This window comes from Sparus aurata, chromosome 16 (genome assembly GCF_900880675.1).
Source record: "Sparus aurata chromosome 16, fSpaAur1.1, whole genome shotgun sequence".
NCBI lineage: Eukaryota > Metazoa > Chordata > Actinopteri > Spariformes > Sparidae > Sparus > Sparus aurata.
Genome location: NC_044202.1, coordinates 16,701,310 through 16,721,467, shown reverse-complemented (window position 1 = coordinate 16,721,467; position 20,158 = coordinate 16,701,310). Strand labels below are relative to the sequence as shown.

At 41.5% G+C, this 20,158-nt stretch overlaps 1 protein-coding gene across 8 annotated transcripts in view; it reads left to right on the top strand.

Moving 5' to 3' along the window:
- The window catches only part of LOC115597678 (ryanodine receptor 3), a 112,733-nt gene extending 93,397 nt beyond the window's left edge, over nt 1–19,336 (top strand). For 5 of the 8 annotated variants that reach the window (XM_030443846.1, XM_030443845.1, XM_030443844.1 and 2 more), the window contains 30 exons: nt 640–736; nt 1,898–2,007; nt 2,262–2,313; nt 2,405–2,461; nt 2,906–3,005; nt 3,095–3,174; nt 3,254–3,330; nt 3,875–3,948; nt 4,941–4,958; nt 5,630–5,710; nt 5,844–5,932; nt 6,396–6,524; nt 6,618–6,722; nt 7,966–8,047; nt 8,280–9,592; nt 9,753–9,811; nt 10,096–10,270; nt 10,358–10,444; nt 10,551–10,745; nt 11,635–11,765; nt 11,853–11,895; nt 12,025–12,152; nt 12,251–12,311; nt 12,461–12,607; nt 13,907–14,041; nt 14,132–14,288; nt 15,144–15,208; nt 16,375–16,475; nt 17,193–17,244; nt 18,229–19,336. In XM_030443846.1, the coding sequence (XP_030299706.1) occupies nt 640–736; nt 1,898–2,007; nt 2,262–2,313; nt 2,405–2,461; nt 2,906–3,005; nt 3,095–3,174; nt 3,254–3,330; nt 3,875–3,948; nt 4,941–4,958; nt 5,630–5,710; nt 5,844–5,932; nt 6,396–6,524; nt 6,618–6,722; nt 7,966–8,047; nt 8,280–9,592; nt 9,753–9,811; nt 10,096–10,270; nt 10,358–10,444; nt 10,551–10,745; nt 11,635–11,765; nt 11,853–11,895; nt 12,025–12,152; nt 12,251–12,311; nt 12,461–12,607; nt 13,907–14,041; nt 14,132–14,288; nt 15,144–15,208; nt 16,375–16,475; nt 17,193–17,244; nt 18,229–18,324 (4,096 nt within the window). In that variant the 3' untranslated portion in view covers nt 18,325–19,336. The remainder of the gene's footprint in view (nt 1–639; nt 737–1,897; nt 2,008–2,261; nt 2,314–2,404; nt 2,462–2,905; nt 3,006–3,094; nt 3,175–3,253; nt 3,331–3,874; nt 3,949–4,940; nt 4,959–5,629; nt 5,711–5,843; nt 5,933–6,395; nt 6,525–6,617; nt 6,723–7,965; nt 8,048–8,279; nt 9,593–9,752; nt 9,812–10,095; nt 10,271–10,357; nt 10,445–10,550; nt 10,746–11,634; nt 11,766–11,852; nt 11,896–12,024; nt 12,153–12,250; nt 12,312–12,460; nt 12,608–13,906; nt 14,042–14,131; nt 14,289–15,143; nt 15,209–16,374; nt 16,476–17,192; nt 17,245–18,228) is intronic. The other 3 variants (XM_030443848.1, XM_030443847.1, XM_030443843.1) reach the window with 1 other exon arrangement.
- Nucleotides 19,337–20,158: the final 822 nt, after the last annotated feature.

The following is a 20,158-nucleotide window of genomic DNA, read 5'->3' as shown; positions in this document are numbered from 1 at the left end:
TGAAGCAAGACCAAGCAGGCAGTTAGTTTAGCTCAACATATAGGCTGGAAACAGGCTCAAGAGCAGTCATTTTTGTTTGTTTATTTTTTACCTAAACAGATTAGCTTTAGAGGTGCTTATAAGTATATTTTTGTTCTTTTTCTCACTTTGGGACAGAGCTGCACTAGATGTTTCCGCCTGCTTTCAATCTTTGCGGCTAAACTAATTGTCTCCTGGCTGTAGCTTTATGTTGTTTGATGGCATGAGATTTTCATTCGTCCTCTCATCTAACTCTCTGCAAGAGGGCAAATAAGTACAATTCCTTAAATGTGAAAATATTCCTTTAACTGTTGTTGATGTGTCAGATACATAGGTACTTAGATCAGCTCTTTAATCTCATGTGGAATTTTAATTTCTGCCTGCCAATTAAAGTTTAGGAATAGATTTAAAAAACATTTTTTAAAAGTGACATCATCAACAGTCTGTCAGAGAGCATATACATCACAGCTCTGTATTTATGAACAACATTTCCTCTCCGGTGACCAGTTGGATGTGCCAGCACCCAAAACTAACCAGCATTAACCTCGCCTAAAGAAACTTCTCCCCTCCTTTGCTCTGCTCCTATCTAACCCAGGCTGGTTTCCTCTCACCCTTCCTTAGGCATCGCTCTATTAACCTCTTCCTCCTGGCCTATCAGAGAATATGGATAGAAACAGAGGAGTACTCCTTTGAGGAGAAGCTAGTGCAGGATCTTGCAGTAAGTACTTGTGTCGTCTCAGCTGTGCCCTCTTGTTGGTACTCATATGCTGTGGGAAGCTAATGGTCGCCCCGTCAGCACCGCTTTCCTCCGATGTGTCATTGTTCAAAGTGCTTCAAAGCGTCCCAACGCCACCACGTTACCACCGGGTCGCACCCACTCATCCATACAGTGTTTTTCAACTTGATACCCATTTTTTGTGGCAAGCATGACATCACCGCTGATGTCAGAGCCAGCTGGTGTATTTTGACCACTTTGTCCCATCCAGCATTCGGTAAGTTGGCATCCTGCCACGATGCTACGACTTACCAATGACATTTTAGATAGTTGTGACGTCTTTCTTAAAATATTAAGAGTCATAAATCATCACAATCATGCATTGAGTGTGTAGGGGAAGGAAAAGAAACACAGCTTTCTTAACAACTTCACAAGAGTGCTTCAGAAATATTTTGCACTTCGCAGCCCATGATAATCTAGAGCACAATATGCATAGCTTAATTAAAAATGCTGGAAGGATTCACGGAATGGTGTAACAAATGAAGTTTTCTTATCTGGAGACAATCATGAAGGCATGCTGGAACTCAACAAACCCCACTGTGCCAGTGGGTGTTTTTTTTTTCTTTTTTCTTTCTCGTTTTCAATAATGAAGTGGAGATAAAGATTTGAATTAATACAACTATTCTGAAAATTTCATCTTTCCTTGGCCCTTTTAACAGTCACATCTTCTCCACATTACTTGAATTGAAAGCCACAGGGCACCACATAAAAAGTTTAGACTGCGACAGATGGAGAACTTTTAGCAAACACACACACTTGCAGCAAAACTCCACAGAAAAGTAGTTCCACTGTGCCTGCTGTCACGAGCGGTTTATCATAGGGAGTCTATGATAACGTGTGAAAAGCGCTCATGGAGAGTCATGCTTAACTCCATTCGCCACCTTTTAAACCTGCTGAACATCATCCACCCTAAGTGTGTGTGCCAGCATGTGTGTGTCCATGTCTGTGCATGTGGTTTCTAGTCTGCATGTTGTCTATTGCTGCCTGTTTTCTGATACAACCTGATTCTCCTAAGGTAAGTGATGTACAGTAACTGCACTTTGTAGCTGGTGTTGATGCGGCACACGCCTGAGCTCCGGTATTTACTTGTATGACTTTGTCTAGAAAACGCAACCCAAAGTGGAGGAAGAGGAGGAGGAGGAGGTCAGAAAGCAGCCGGACCCGCTTCACCAGCTCATTCTCCACTTCAGCCACAACGCTCTGACTGAGTGCAGGTGAACACACACTCCGGTGTCACACACACCTGGCCACCTGGCACCGACGCTTTGCTCCATCTGTTCTCCATAATGGTTTTGGCCCGCATCTTAGCTAATAAAGAGCGGCATTAAGCTAAATCATCAGCAAATATTTCAAACGAGGAGAGAAACACAAGCAGTTTTTTTGTTTCTACGTAGTCCTGCTGCTTACTTTACATATATTGCATTGCAACAAGGTTTAACCACCAGATGTTCATCTTCTGTCTTGTTAGTTCTATAGAAGAGGATCCCCTGTATATTGCATATGCAGATATGATGGCAAAGGTACTTCATTCTCATTCTCAAAATTGCTTTCCCTTAAGCGCATACCGTACAGCAAAATCTTGCAGGTTTGACATCCTGCTCTCTCTTTCAGAGCTGTGCTGAAGGTGAAGAAGAGGAAGACGAGGAAGGAAAGGAGAAAACGTTTGAGGTGCTGTTGATTTCTCAGGGCGACTCATCTGCGTTTCACTTGCGTTGTCGGTTCACATTCAGATGTTTTGCTCACCCTATTATCTTTTTTAACCATTATATTTTAAAGTGTCTCTTGAGAGTCCCCCAACTTAAAGATGCCCTGTGGAGTTTTGTTGTAAATAAACCTTGTGTATGTTTACATTCAGCCTTTCTTACCAGAACACATCATGTGTATCCTTGTGTAGCTCTAACAAACATTTCCTTCCTGATAAAACATTTGAACAACACGTTTGAAACCTACATTGTTTACATTCATGTTTAAAGATCTAGTACATAGAAATTCTGCATTTAAACACCTAAAAAGACTCGACCCTTTTTTATATATTCTGTTGAGTTGTGTACCTAAACTATGCCAAATGTTTCCTACAATGAAAAATCTGTTTGCCTTTCATATTCAACACAGGAAAAGGAAATGGAGAAGCAAAAGATGCTGTACCAGCAAGCCAGACTACACGATCGAGGAGCTGCAGAGATGGTGCTTCAGATGATCAGTGCCAGCAAAGGTAAGAAAACACACAATCATCTCCCCGCCTTCTTTTAACTTCCACCAGTAGTACAGCAGCTGTTAAATATTTGGTTCTGTGCTCGTCAGGTCGACTTGGTGCTATCGTGACTTTCACCCTCAAGCTAGGCATCTCGATCCTCAACGGGGGAAACATACTGGTCCAGCAGGTGCGCTTCAGTCGGCATGCAGAATTTGTATCGTAAACAGCATCGGGCTAGTATTCACTGTGCTTTTATCTTGACACAGAAAATGCTGGACTACCTGAAGGAAAAAAGAGACGTTGGCTTTTTCAAAAGTTTGTCTGGACTGATGATGTCTTGCAGGTAATGAAGCCAGAAAAAAATATAGAACAGAAAGCCTGTTAAACTGGGGCTGTGAAGTTTGACAGAGCTATTTGCTTACCAATGAGAGAAGCTCTAATGAAAATAAACCCTTGGTTGCATTATTGGAAGTATAGGATCTAGTCTTTTTAGAGCTTGACCTATATTATGAACCAGAAGTCAGAATATTGCAGTCCATTTGTGACCATTTTGTTTTAAAGTGTCTCCAACTTAAAGGTGCTCTGTGGAGCTCTGCTCTGTTTACATTCATTGTTTCTTACCAAAAATGCATTGCGCGTACCCTGTAGGTCTGACAAACATGATTAATCCATTTACTTTCCCTTAAAGCATCTGCAAATCTGATTTTTTTTTTAAAGTTAGAAACCTGCATTGTTTACATTCGTGTTTATTTGCAAGCAGTCTTCTTCTCTACTCCACAGGGTAACTTTAATGGAAGTGTAGTGCTAAATAACATGTAGTGTGCAGAAGTACAGAATATAGAACCTATATGAACCATAAGTCAGACCCTGTCTTTTCTCTCCCACAGTGTCCTCGACTTAAATGCTTTTGAAAGGCAAAATAAAGCCGAAGGTCTGGGGATGGTTACCGAAGAAGGATCAAGTAAGTGAGGATAATAAACATGGTAAACAGTCCACAGTATAAGTGATTGATTCGTCCGCTTCCAGGAGGCTTTAAATCACGCTGATGCAAAGCAATACATGGTATATTATTGTGGCTCTGAATTAAAAACATACAAGTCAATATCTGCGCCATAGTATTAATTTATGCTCTGTAATAAAAAGCGCAGTACAGACAGAACCTCAGTATTACAGTTATATTGTTTTGTTGTCAAATGCTGATCTGAGAGTATCTCAGGAATAAAATTAAACACATTATATGAAATCTTTAGCTTTGTTTGTGCAGCAGATGGAACTTCTTCTTCACCACAGCCCAAATCAATGCACAAGCTTTGCCGTGACATGATGTGTCTCATTCAGCCTCATGGCGCCGTTTGTTTTTTAGTCAGGCTGCCGGACAAACGCAGCGGCATTAGCTCGACGAAAAACCTACTCTTTAATCTGTTCTAAGAGTCCATCTCCACGTCACGTGTCTCATGTATCATGTTGTACGTCATCGTCATGCAGGTAAACCTGTGCTACTGTATGTCTAAGTCCTGTCTCGGCCTTTGTCTGCCACACAAAAAGCACTTGCAGTCATATCCACATGAAAATCCACATTGAATCAGAGCTCTCTATTTGATCTGATGGGTAACATACAGTATATGAATATATTTTTCTCATGCATATTCCAGCCCATTTCCACTTCATAAGCTCAGGCATAAGTGATGGTAACTGTTAGTCTGTTATACTGAAGTCTAAACACCTGCCCTAGCGAGCAGACTGTACTTCTAAGGCTTTGTTCAATGGTAGCCGCATGTCAATGTCGCAAATCAATGTGAGTATGTAAAGATATATCTATAGCGCTATCATTCTCTCCTGTTCCTACTTCTTCTGATTGAATATCAATGTCTTCTCCTTTGCTTATGTCTGCTTTTTGTTTTGTTTGTTTGTTTGTTTTCCCTCTGATCATGTTTTTTATCTCATCGGTCGCAGTCAACGTGAGTGAGCGGGGTAAATACATGGTTTAGATTCTACTCATTCTATGCAATGCTGACATCTTGATTGCTCTCCGTTCAGACCCTTCCCCCACCTCTCCCCCATCCCCCACCCTCCTCCTCCTTCTCCCTCTCCCGCTCCTCCTCCCTCGCCCTGAATGCAATACAACCACTTTCTTTTGTACCTTGGACTGAAGGAACGCATGCATGCCCTTCTGACATCTGGATAGATTGTTCAGTCCAGGGTCAGGTACCCCAAACTGACTCAAATCTCTCCACTTTCCTTACACTTTCTTTTTGTAAGAAGTCAGTGCTTGTCATTTGTGTGGGACCTTTTTATTTTAATTTAATTTTAAGAATACTAACCAGCGTGTAATAAGAAATAAATCTCCCAAAGCTTTGATTGTACGTTCCAACAAAGCTTTGCTGGCGTTAAACGATAAAGATCAGTTTTATTCCTATTATAAACCCTTTTTTAATTTTGTGAAATGATGCATTATACCTTGTCTGTGTGTTCTGAACCCCAACTATAGTGCACATAATTTAATGCCCTTTGACGACTAGACAGCAGCTTTATGAGGACGTGAAAGCTATGCAAGCCCTGATGCCTGTACTGACATTAAAAATGATGGGTCTCTGACCTTCTTGCCACTGAAAGGGACAGTTAATCTCATTTCCTGTCCTCAGGTTCCAAGGTACTGCAGGATGATGAGTTCACTAAGGATCTCTTTAGGTTTCTGCAGCTTCTCTGTGAGGGCCACAACAATGGTAGGTGGACACATTTTCCATAAGCCAGAATTAAAGGAGATGCACGACTCTAAACAAGACAGTTTGAGAGCAGGCTGGGTTGTGTCCATGTACGTCTCTACAACCGGTGATCTTATTTTAACATCTGTTTTAGATTTTCAGAACTTCCTGAGGACTCAGACAGGGAACACGACTACAGTCAACATCATCATTAGTACTGTAGACTACCTGCTAAGACTCCAGGTATGATATGATGTTGTCAGGAGGAGATTTTTGAGTATGACAAGACAGGATGGGCCGCTGCTACCTGGTTAGCATGCTAACTTAAGTCAGATACATAGTACATAAACAATTCTGACAGAACTTCAAATCTGTCATTTCTTGGCCATCTGTTGATCATTTGACTTAAGTTTTTAATGTTTTAAACTACAATTCTTACATATGGCAACTTTAATGTGCTAAATCACATCCTTTAGAGCTTAACTTTCACAACTAATTTTCAAAATTTTGAAAAAAGCACATCACAATTTCCCACTGCCAAAAGTTTTAGTATTCAAATTGACATAAATTGCTTTTTTGTCCAACCAACAGTACAAAAAACCCAAAGACTCTTCATCAACTGTCAAATGTACAAATAAAAACAACAGATAACAGCAAATGTTTGACAGTGTTTTTGCTTGTAAAAATTTATCCTCCCTTCTGTTAGGAGTCCATCAGTGATTTCTACTGGTACTACTCTGGTAAGGACATTATAGACGAGGCAGGTCAGAGGAACTTCTCCAGAGCGCTGGCGGTGGCCAAGCAGGTCTTCAACTCCTTAACTGAGTATATACAGGTACCATAACACAACACACTGCGCCACAACAAGTGCTAATAAAAATCTTGTGCTCAGAAAAGATTGATTTTGACGCTGTGTGATTATCTGCAGGGTCCGTGTGTCGGGAACCAGCAGAGTCTGGCTCACAGCAGGCTGTGGGACGCGGTGGTGGGCTTCCTGCATGTTTTTGCCAACATGCAGATGAAGTTATCTCAGGCACGTACTTTTGTCTGCAATAAAGTGGTGTTGCTGCTATCTAGTTTTACTGTGCAAGTACAATTGTGATATATTTGTACTTAAGTTTCTTTTTTATCTTGTCCTTTTTAATCCACTTCATTCATTTGACAGCTACTGTACAGTGTCATTACTTTAGAATAAGATTATACATGTGGAAGAATTATGCTGAATTATAGATTCAGTATAAAAAGTGGTTAAAATTAGCTCCACTAAATCAGCTACTAGATTAAATGCGATCTTTTGGCTTTTTGTCTTTATTGGACAGTTTTAGAGTGTGGATGAAGAAAGGGATTATGGGGAGAGAAAGAGGGAGGTATGATGTACGCCAGAGAAAGCCTGCTGGAACTTCCTTTATTTTAATGTATAAGCCGAAATGTAATATTGAGGCCAGGTGGTTAATGTTAATGTTAAGACATATACTGTATAAGAGATTTTATGGTATGCCTCTTTTTAATTTGGCTCCTAGATGTCCCTAAATTCTGCTTATACATCCATACATCATTGATAATAATCCACTATTATTAAAAATGAATAATAAACTATAATTACATTTTTACTTGTAATACCTATTTTCATTCTCCTGAGAAAACTAATCTTCCTCTACTTAAGTTACATTTAAATCACTTCATCCACCAGTGGTGTTTCTCTTTGTCAGACACAGAAACCTAAAATATCTGTAGCCACTAGAGGTCTCTCCAGGCTCAAGGATAACCTCAGGCTACTGCAGTACAATAACATTCAACATTCCACTCAGCTATATGATGTATGACTCCCATCGATGGTATTTCCTCCATGCCCAATAAGCCAGAAATGGGATAAAATCCAGCCGCCTAACCTTATCTCATGGTCATCAGGAAAAGGCTTGGTCTGACGGTAGAAGCCAGGATGAAGGAGGGCACAGGTGGAGAGGTTTGAATTTAGTGTAGCGAGGTACGCCGCAGATTTATGGCATGCTGCATACGGGCTCCAGAGAGGGCCTAAATGAGTCAGACTGACCTAGCCATCTGCTCCGAGACAGTAAAATAACATTAACCCTGGTGCTGATGGATCGATGTTACCTAGAAGGCCCTTCTGGGCCCCCGGCAGGGCCGTTGTGGGTCCCCGCTATCTGAGGCAGCCTTGATCTCTCAGGGATATTAGACAGGGTGGTTGTATCCTTACAGGGAGTCTGTGTGATATAGTGTTAGTCACAAGGTTTCAGTTTTTTGTCTTCTCCTAACAGGACTCCAGTCAGATTGATTTATTGAAGGAGCTACTGGATCTGCAGAAGGACATGATCGTCATGATGCTCTCTCTTCTTGAAGGTTTACTCTTTGAACACTTGCTGACACCATAAGAGCTGCGCCAGTGGGATTAGTTTGCAAGGATATTGTCTCTTTTATGACTCTCATTAAACAGATTTCTTAGCTTAATCATCTTTTCTAACGTGGTTAAATATTTCCTAAATCAGCTTTGTTTAATCTGCATGAAGACTGCTGCTTGTTACTGCGTGGACTGACAAACTTTTCTTTGGTCTCCTTCTCCATCATGACACAGGTAATGTTGTCAATGGTACTATTGGCAAACAGATGGTGGACACCTTGGTTGAATCTTCTAGCAACGTGGAGATGATCCTAAAATTCTTCGACATGTTTCTCAAGTTGAAGGACCTGACTACCTCAGACAGCTTCAAGGAGTATGATCCTGAGAGCAAAGGGGTCATCTCAAAGAAAGATTTCCAGAAGTCCATGGAGAACCAGAAACAGTATTCCCAGTCCGAGATTGAGTTTCTCCTATCCTGTGCCGAGGCGGATGAGAACGACATGTTCAACTACGAGCAGTTCGTGGAGAGATTTCACGAACCTGCCAAGGACATTGGCTTTAATGTAGCTGTGTTGCTGACCAATCTCTCGGAGCACATGCCTCATGACGCCCGCCTCTCAACGTTCCTCGACCTGGCCGAGAGCGTCCTCAGCTATTTTGAGCCCTTCTTGGGTCGCATCGAGATCATGGGTGGTGCGAAGCGCATCGAGAGAGTCTACTTTGAGATCAGTGAGTCGAGTCGTACCCAGTGGGAAAAGCCTCAGGTGAAAGAGTCAAAGCGGCAGTTTATCTTCGATGTCGTCAATGAAGGCGGGGAGAGCGAGAAGATGGAACTGTTTGTCAACTTCTGCGAGGACACCATCTTCGAGATGCAGCTTGCCTCCCAGATCTCAGAGCCAGACGCGGTGGAGCGCCCAGAGGAAGATGAGGACGACAACCAGAGCGTGGCGGAAAACCCGGAAGAGGAAGAGGAGGAGAGTTTGATGTTAGAGGCCTCCTCGGCCTTTACAGTCGCCTGCATCTCTATGAGAAAGAGCCTCTGCCACTTCCGCCAGATGCTCACTCTAAGGAGCATGAGGCGGCAGTACAGAAAATTCCGGAAGATGAGTGTGAGGGAGATGGTGCGAGGTTTCTTCTCCTTCTTCTGGATGATCATCACAGGCCTTTTCCACTTCGTCTACAGCCTGGTTTGGGGTTTCTTCCACATCTTGTGGACCACTATGTTCGGGGGCGGCCTCGTTGAAGGCGCCAAGAACATGAAGGTGACGGACATTTTGGGTAACATGCCAGACCCCACCCAGTTCGGGATCCACGGTGACGTGTTGGAGATAGAGAAGATGGAGGCGAACGAAGCGTCTGCGCTGGCGGAGATGGGTCAGATGGCTCAGGGAGAATCAGCAGAGGCAGACCTGATGGCTGAGCTGCTGAACATTCAGCCCAAGAAGGAGGGAAAGCATGGCGCTGAGCCCGGACTGGGGGATGTGTCTGAGGTGGTGGTGGGAGATGCTCCATCCATCGCCAGCGCAGTCAAGCAGAAAAAGGCACAGGTCGGTAGTCATGTTTAATCCTATTGAACAAGGTTACTTCTATTCCTAATCATGACTAATGACTATATTTGGCATGTTAAGGAAAAGTCCCACATACGTTCCCTTTTAAACAGGTAGAACTGTCAAGTGACTGATGGTCAAAACAATGTATTTGTTACAGCTGGCTGCAAAGAAGAAGGCTTCAAACGGAGACTACAAGTCGGATTCAGAGAAAGGAGAGTGAGTGTTCTTAATTTTATTCATCATTCATCCACAGGAGAATTGCTATTGATAAAAATCCTTTTCATATATTTTTTCAGCATCTAGAGACATTTTCTGAGGGTCACAGAGTGTTTCGGCATGTCTTTCTTGTTAAAAGTCATTTGAAGAACAATCTTCATCAATGAGCTTTAATTATGAAAATCGTCAGATGCTTAATAGGAGTTATTTAAGTCTGAGCCTGCTGGGAATTTCTAGGGACAGGATGTGTCCGTCTGTCACTAATAGAGGAAATGTTGTTGCAGTTCGGAAGATGGTGAGAAGAAGGACCACGACAAAGGCAAAGACGAATCCCCTCTGGAGTCTTCAGTGGAGGAGAGAAAAGCCCGGAAGAAGAGGCTCGGCCAGAAGAAAGAGCCACCCGAGGCCTTCATGGCCAGCTTCCTTGCTGGCTTGGAGGTCTACCAGACCAAGATGCTGGTCAGATATTTCCCTCAAAGTTGTCTTAAAAAAGCATAAATAAGCTTGTTGTGTACATACAACTTATTCAGGAATTAATTTTCACAGAATTACTTGGCCAGAAACTTCTACAACCTCCGCTTCCTGGCACTTTTTGTTGCCTTTGCTATCAACTTCATTCTGCTCTTCTACAAGGTAAATTTGAAAAAAAAAAGGCATGATAAAATGTAGAGTATGTACAGATTGAATGCGGATGTGATTGCTTTTTCTTAATACATGTAAATGTCTCATTGTCCTTCAGGTGACTGGTGATTACTCGGATGATGAAGACCCCTGGAATGGCCGCGGTAGAGTAGGGGAAGAGGAAGATGAGGGTGCGCTTGAATACTTTGTCCTGCAGGAGAGCACAGGCTATATGGCACCGGCGCTTCGCTGTCTGGCTATACTGCACACGATCATATCTTTCCTGTGTGTAGTGGGATACTACTACCTAAAGGTGCAGTAACACCGACTGACAAGATAATACTTTAATACTTTAGTTTGGATTTGTTAACACTTCACATTTAGACTTTTAAAGGTGTGAAAGGTGCGATGTATGGGAGTGAGCAGTGCAACTAGTGGTCTGGATTATAAGCTCAGAGCACTGGAGGAGTGTGCTAGCAAGGGAGCTTTGAACCAGGAATGGATGGGGCTAGCTGGTTAGCATGCTAACTTCAACGTCAGCACAATACATGAACGTTAGAGCTATTTCATCACATTCTGTTGATATTCTTTGTTCATTTTTGAATGTTTTAAATTAAAATTGTTACATATTGCACCTTTTAAATAAGGATTTTATTTTCTTTAAATTCCAAGCATTGCCACAAATGCAGATTTGTTATTGTATTTTAAAAGATTATTTAAAAAATATTAAAGATTTAACTAAAAGAAATAAGAATGTGAAGTAATAACTTTTTCATCGTTATGTCAAAGATGTTTATGTATTGTGCTGCAGGGATACTCAATGAAGTTACCATTAGAGAGAGTCTGATAGTAAACAATGCCAACATTCCCCTGGTGCTCCGAGCTACCAGCTGGGGCAGTTAACTGAGCTTATTTGCTAGTTAGCTAGAAGCAGTTACTCTGGTGATATGCTGCCTCCTAGTTGTTTGGAGAATAAATTCGACAAGTGGCCAATTCTTACATATTGCACCTTTATGTTTTATTTTTCAGTTGGAACACTTGTGTGTTGTGATTGTATACAAACACACACCTTCATACACACTCACTTTTTCCCTTTTTCAGGCTGCACGCGCAGCATGTCGACATCTATAACCATCTGTAATTGTGTTATGTTTTTTGCTTTACTGTGCTAATGATGCAGCCAAATTCCCTTTATGTCCAAGGTGCCCCTGGTGGTGTTCAAACGTGAGAAGGAGATAGCGAGGAAGCTGGAGTTTGCCGGCCTTTACATCACAGAGCAGCCGTCGGATGATGACATCAAAGGACAGTGGGACAGACTGGTCATCAATACGCCGTGAGTCATTCACTGTACGCTCATTAACCTCCAAGTCTTTTACAAACAAGAGTTTAATGCTGTTGTTTTTTTCTCTGTTTTTACCAGCTCCTTCCCCAACAACTACTGGGACAAATTTGTCAAACGTAAAGTAAGTGACTCATGTCCTCATAATTTGCATGTTATCTGTTATGCACACAAACCCAATCTGGTGATATTTACTAAATGTCAGCTGCAGTGTCATCCTCTTCCTCTGCTTCTGTTTTGTCGCCGTTTGTAGGTGATCAAAAAGTATGGAGACCTATACGGAGCAGAAAGGATAGCAGAGCTGCTGGGGCTGGATAAGAGCGCCCTGGATTTCAACCCGACAGAGGAAGCCGTCGCCAAGGAGGCTTCACTGGTGTCATGGTGAGGGACTGGATGGATAACGAGCAATAGGCCGGAAACCCCTTAGAAGCAAAAGTAGAAAATATGAGCTCCTCATATCAACATTTCTCTTTTCCCAGGTTGAGCTCAATCGATACAAAGTACCACGTCTGGAAATTGGGAGTGGTGTTTACAGACAATGTGAGTTTCAGTACAGTTTGGGATGATTCATTACTTTGTTTTGTGGTTTTATGGATGGTTAAGTGATGATTTCATGGATGGATAGATACATGTGTTGCTTGATGATATTATTGCCGGGCAGACGGATTCTCATTTTGTTTCTTCACCAGTCATTCCTGTATCTGGTGTGGTACACCACCATGTCCATCCTGGGCCATTACAACAACTTCTTCTTTGCCGCTCATCTGCTGGACATCGCCATGGGGTTCAAAACCCTCCGCACCATCCTCTCCTCTGTCACACACAACGGCAAACAGGTATGGGCAAGGAGGATGCAGGTCTTTTTCCCAAGCAGCAGGGGTCACTGCAGAGTTGCCACTGTCTGTTTATTCTCTGATGTGCAACCACAGGCCAGTTCCTATCACAGTTTCCATCCTCCTGCCCCACTGATGGCATCTTGGGTAACACAAGTGTGCAGCGTTTGTCAGCTCTGCCAAATACTGTAGAAACGACTGTGTTAACTATCAATTATGTCTGATTTTGCTTTAGGTGGCATCACAAAAGATTATCATGATCTATTATCTGTGATCCGCAGCTTGATTATGGCTGGAAATTCTGTAAACTTCAGTTTTTTTGTGCATTTTATCGCAACCTTGGCACCAGGGTACTCACCATTTAACTCCCAGGAGAATTATCTGTTTCTCTGCACTTTCTGTGCGAAATGTTGTTATGGATAATGTGAGTTAAAATGACGCTTGGTTGAGCAAGAACCTGCCATCTAGTAAAAATGTTATGTTAACAGTTCTTGTATCTTTTTAGCAACATTTTAAATCTTAAGATCTAATCCTCATTTTGTAGGAAGTGGGATTTCAGTCTCTTTTCTAATTGATAAATCTTGAGGCTAAATAAATACTCAGGGCCTGCAGGGCAGTGGCTGCAAAAACATCATGGGCAGTGCCTGCTCGGGCTTGTGAGACAGTGCTTTTCAGGTGGGGGGACATCAGACAAAAGGGTGAATAGACGTGCTAAAACTGATAATGGCCATAATATAGACACTGAAGGCTAAAGGAAAGGATGTAAGTGAAGGAGGCAAGGATGCATAAATGATAATTAAGATGCACACAGTATCCTCTGACATTTGAGTTCAAATGTCTCGATTGCCTTAATTTCATCCCCGATTCTGACTGTCAGTCCTTGCAGGGATTCTCATGTCAACTGACCAGAGGCAGCAATCAAAATTAAATGTCAATCTCCAAGGGTGGAACTACGCCCAAATGGCGAGGCCGCAAGGAATCGCCGACACCTCTCGTGCTTAGCTGCCTGTGGGCAGATCAATCACACTGTCAATCCCAATGCGGGCGACTGATCCTTGCTGTTTAGGTTCACACGCAAATCAGTTACTGATGAAACTGATGTGTGTGTTTCCCCTCGGTGCTCTTTTCTCGCCACCAGCAATCCCATCCTGCCCCTCGTGAGGGTTACACCGCTTTTTATAGAAAACGAAAGGGAGCTGGTGGCTTTGCCCCCGCTGCGTCTAGTGTGTTCACCCCAAGAACATAAATAGACAGGAAGTTATTAATGAAATTTTACTGACTGCTGCCTGTGTTTCTCCTCAGCTGGTGTTGACAGTGGGCCTGCTGGCAGTTGTGGTCTATCTCTACACTGTGGTGGCCTTCAATTTCTTCAGGAAGTTCTACAACAAGAGCGAGGATGAGGATGAGCCAGATATGAAGTGTGATGACATGATGACTGTAAGTGTACATTACATTTATCTTTGACACCAGACACCAAAACTCTGCCATAAAGGGGTCTGAACTCACCCTCCCTCTGTGTTTGCACAGTGTTACCTATTCCACATGTACGTCGGGGTGAGAGCAGGAGGGGGCATCGGGGACGAGATTGAGGACCCAGCCGGTGACCCCTATGAGCTCTACCGAATCCTTTTTGACATCACCTTCTTCTTCTTCGTCATCGTCATCCTCCTGGCCATCATCCAGGGTAAGACCACTTCAGAAAACATTTCCAAATGAATCTTGGAATTTATAGGTTCAGAAAGTCTGAGACCACTAGCCACCTCTACTTGCCTTTTTCTTTAATGACTACATTCACTCGGGCTGGCATGGACCCTACAAGTTTGTAGACAGCCCTGTTGAACATTCATGCAGGCACTTAAAGACGTAGAGAGCCAAGCTTTTCTGTGACAACACGAATAGCTTTTTGGAACAGTGTCAATTCAAGTGAGATAACAGGAGTCATCAGGTTTTGTTCAAACTTATAGGGCCCATGCCAGCTCGAGTGCATGGTGTCATCAGAGCGAAAAGGGGGACACACCAAATACTGAGATATTCTGAAATTTGCAACTTTCGTTGTTAACGCTGGTTAACCTAAATGTCGCGAACGCTAGCTAGCTGATGTTAGGGCAGTGCAGTATGCTCAGCGCGTACTGTAGAAATCAGCCATTTTTACGAGTTTTTTCCACTCAAGACTCTTGATGGTGCCAAAACACCGACACTACATGATACTAATGCCATTATACTATTGGCTGACAAACCAACTGTCAAAAATCTCACATAAAAATTGGATCAATATGACCTGTTAACTGATTTTATCAAAAAAATTTATAATTTCTGAGTATTTTGACTCGTGGTCTCAGACCTTTTTAACCCTACTGTATAGGCATAAAATGAATGATATTCCTCACAGACTTTGTAATACTCTCCATCACAGTAGTATTATCTACATTTACACTCCATGCTGTATTTGCAGGAAGTGAAAGGTGTAAGATTGTGCTCGTATCAATTACGCAGACACAGTGTATGTGATATCCTCAGAGAAATGTCTTTGTGGTGACAGGTTTGATCATCGATGCCTTTGGAGAGCTGAGAGACCAGCAGGAACAAGTCAAAGAGGACATGGAGGTGAGAGTGGATTTCATTCCCACCAATAGTTGTTAATCCATGGAGTACTAAGGAGGTCAGGTGGGCCTGAGGATGGGTGGTTTTATCCTCTGAAGGAACATAATATGATCTAGAGACTTTATTTCTATGCATGTCCGTATGAAGCTGAAAGCTACAAAAAAAAAAAAACAGCTACATTGTTTGAACTATTAAATGAAGTTCACTAAAAACAAAACCATATTACAATCATATAACAGAGCACCATAGTACTATAACAAAGACAACTAAGGAATTAATTGAACAATTTTCTTAAATCTCCATATTATCATACTCAGTCTGGTTTATAGACTGTAAGCGTCTTAACTTTAACATGTCTGTTAAAAAATGTAATTCCTTTCCTTTTAGGACAATTTATGTTTAGACATGTGGCCTACTTTTGTGTTTTTTTAACTCTCCATCTCATTTGAGCAGCAGTCAGTCAGGCAAGATGAAGGTCAGAGTGTACTTTTGGTCATTTTTTATTTTGGTCCTGAAGAGAGATTGCATTTACAGAGGGGAAAAGCAATATTTAGTTAAAACTACTAGCGAATTAAAGTCTAATTTAGGTGAAACATTTACTATCTAGGACTCCAAGAGAGGGCACAGAAAGTCATGAAGTTCTGGGTTAAAGACCTCAAAGTCTCACTTAACTGTAACTTTTTCTCAGAAAGTTTAGAAGACATTGAATAATGATACTCAGCTTGAGTAGTACTGACAACTATAAAATGTCCTTTTCATTATTATATTGCATAAACGTAGTGCACTGTGGAGGACAGCACCTGCCAAAATCAGAAATGAATAAAGAACTGGTTCAATAAATACATTCATATGCCAGTAAATAAATATAAATACATTTGTTTATAAATAAATGTAAGCATTGATTAATTAATAAAATGTGACTTAATAGATATTTCATTATTTAGCTTTGCATTTAAATATTTGTTTATCTTCCCATTTCATCTTCAATTTTGTAAATATAAATTTTTTTTGCTATGTACACTTATTTCTGTATTTGTTTCCATATTATTTGCATTTCCCCCCCACTTTATTTCCACAATTTTTTTTTTTCTTTTGTTTATTTATTGATCACTTTTGGCAGGTTCAGTCCTCCATAGAGCTCTGATTATCTTTTAATTTTCTGCTCTTAGACCAAATGTTTCATCTGTGGGATCGGTAACGACTACTTTGACACAACACCTCACGGCTTTGAAACTCACACCTTACAAGAGCACAATCTGGCAAACTACCTGTGAGTATTCCACCCTCCAGCATTTTGTATTACCTTTAAATTGACTTTTCAGACTTCATGTGTTTCATATTATCGTCATGTCTCACCAGCATGTTTTGCCTCTTCTCCTGTAATTTAACCACGTGATTGATGGGTGTAGCACATAACCACAGCATCAGGGCCAAAGTCACTAATAGCCCCAGTGATCCAGAACATGAGCTCCCTTCAGGTATTCTTTCCATCTGTCCCTGTGTTTCCCCTGCACTCCCTGCTTATCCAGCGTTGCTGTATCACGCCCGTGACAATAGAGAGTCGCAGTCCATTTGCGCTCTCAGTCAGCTGGCCTGAGGATATGAGAGCGACCTCATTATGTTGCTTCATTACTATTTAATGCCATGAACTTTATTGGAAAATAGGTTTGTGATAGCGTGCTCTCATACAGTATTCATCATGATTTGGCAAGCTGCGATGCCCGCGGAGATACAGCGGCCCGTTGCCATTTACACTTGATTTGGGAAACAACAGGTGATTCGGTGATGGAGCTGGAGATTGAGTAGCGTAACTTTGTTTGACGCTTGCGTCAGCAGTGGTCTCCTGGTGACACAGAATGTGACATTTCCTGCTTTCTCTCCTCTCTGCTCTGTGTTTTAAACTGTGATCAGATGATCATGCAGCAGAATGTGAAAGATTTTTGGTCTGACATTTTTGTTTTGTCTCATTGGCCTTTTTTTCTGAAAGGTTTTTCCTGATGTACCTTATCAACAAGGATGAGACAGAGCACACTGGCCAGGTACAGCATTACTCTACACTAATGACCTTTCTCTGAGGAGTCTACAGCCAATCAAAAACAAGGAAGCAATTATTTTACTGTCACTACCAGAGATAGTGTGTAAATGGTTCAAGGAGAATATCTAATTGCAATTTGTCTGAGCAAAATCACTGTTGTTGCTGTGTTTTCTTCGTTTAGAAAACCACAGACCTGTATTTGTAGTCTAGTCAATATTAAGAGTTGATTGTACCAAGCATTGACACAACCATCTTGTGAAAAACACTCAATCGATTGTCGACAAAAGAAGTTAATTCAAACATGCACACATTCGGTTCTGATGCAGCATGTAATCTGAAAGATAACTAGTGTCTGAAGAAGAAAAATTAATGTAGCGAGTAAAAAGTAAAATAATTGCCTCCAAAACATAGTGTAGTGAAAATATAAAGTAGCATTAAATGAAAATAATCAGTGCAAGTGCTTCAAAATTGTACGTCTAAATAATTGTAATTTTTAATATATTTTTTGATATAAAAATGATTAGTTGTTCAGTGCCAGTCTCAGTGTATTTTGGTATAAATGTTCATATCATAGACTGTGTATAATAAATTATGGCCAGAGCTTCCATGTCTGAGAAGTTAAGCCAATATGGAAGTGGCATAAACCTGCAACTGCAGGGGAAACTCTACTGGTTGCAAAAAGAAACCCAATTATATGTAAGCTTACGAGAAAATGCCCTCAGTAAACAGTTTCCTAATGAGTTCATGGTATCAACCACTAGTTTCAAGTCTTCTTCAATCCAGCATGATGTTCACTGTGTAAATTATAGTCCCATTCAGCATGACATAGACGATAAGGCAGGGTATGCTTTAGGGCGTAGCTACCTTGTGATCGACAAGTTGCTATCATTTATACAGTCTATGGTACATACTGACAAATGACCAAAATATATGTTATTTATAATTTTGACTAACACATCAATGTCCATCCATGGCTGTCTGCCTCCAGGAGTCGTATGTGTGGAAGATGTACCAAGAGCGCCTCTGGGATTTCTTCCCAGCTGGAGACTGTTTCCGCAAGCAATACGAAGATCAGCTTGGATAGAGCAGATGCATCCTCTTTACCTCTGTCCGTAATAAGTGGGCTGCTGGAACATGTAGTCCTACACACAGCTGCAGGACTACAACACCACACAGTCACCCCACAAATGTTTCAGACTGGCCGGAGGAGAGACGAGACAAAACTTTTTTTTTATCTTAAAAAGAGAAACGTCTCCTCCTCATGTCAGGTGTGCCCGTGTCACCGTTGGTACAGTGCCAGTCTACGAGGTGATGACCCGTAACTTGCCCGGACATTTCGGTTCTTTAGTTCTGGGACTCGTTTTTTGACAGCGTGTTGCCTTTTACTCCACATAACCCCAAATCATTGCACAATTTTTGTTTTGGTCTTTTTGAGAAACACTGGGTTGTGTGGGGTTATGGGACAATGTGTCAGTCATATTATGCACAAGAACCCAACTTCAATATTTTAAGAATGTTGAACCTGAGACTTAATGCCAAAATAAAAGAGGGGGAGTACAGTAGATTTACATAGTGCGCAAATATGTGGTAGGGGGAAAGTTTTTTGTTTTTTTTCCAGATGTTGTAATCTTGCATATTGAGATGATGTTTTAGAATGAAGTGGCAAAAAGGTTTATTATAGAGGATTTAAAAAAAAAAAAGCCTAATTTTTTTCATGAAGTGCCTTACAGTACTGTAACTACATTACAATGAAGCTATGCAAAACTTTTGTTTTTTCTTTATTGTATGTAAGTACAGTAATTTTTCTGAAGCAGTAACAAGTAGCTGTCCGGATGTGTAGATTGTGGCTGGACTTTTTCATTTCAACATGGAAGACACAGCGCTGGTTTGACTGGACTGACTCTTTTTTGCTGAATGCAGCATAACTGCAAAACGTTCAAGGTACAAGCTGTAAAAATGACACATCGGAATTTACTGGACACCTTCAAACGAGAACAAAAATTCAATTGCTATTGTATGGCCATTTGTATGTAGTAGCTTTGCTGATCTGTGCATTTCTTTTGATGGGAAAAAATAAAGAAATCAATGCAAGAAAATTGAATGACTCATATTTGACATTCTCCACAAAAAAAAAAATGGTGCAAAGTTGTCATGTCCAATTTGTTTATGTCTATTTCACCATGAGATCACGTCAGAGGGATCATGTCTGTAAAGCCATGAAGCCAGAGCAGTGAAGCCACGCCCCCGCTGCTACACAGTGCGGTGTTCACTCTTTGTCCAAAATGATTCAAATTAAACATGCCACATATCCTAATTGCACCAAATACAACACTACACTTTCTGTTGTACACAGCAATAAACTTGAGCTATACCAGTAATATACATACAGAGATTCCTTGTTTTCCAATTAGATTATATTCCATTTGTCAATAGATCCCCCTAAATCCTACACACTGGACCTTTAAATCTGTTCCTAAACCTTTTCACGCCTGCATCATAACAAGACAAGTTATTTCAAGTCTAAAAGCTCTGAGACAGTGAGTCACTTCAGTCCCAAAATCAACACGATGCAACATCTGCCCCTGCAGCTCATTAAAATCTTTTCAAAATAAGATACCTTCTGTGCTCAAACAGCCCTCGGCTTTAGTTCTAAGTTAATGTGACTCACCCCGAACCTCAAAACTATATCACAACTGTGACCATCCAGCAGCACTCTTTGATTACACTGCGGTAAGAAGCGTTGGCTGAGTAGATGTGTACTCCTGGTTGGTCAGGGAGGTAGGACGGGGCCTCAGCAGTTTTTAGCCCTGTTACCCATGGTGCCACCTGTCAGCTCGCATCATGTCACCACACCTCAGGCACCACACAGGGCTGCAGCCTGCTGCTGAGAGCAGCTCTGCCTCCTCGACTTGTGCCAC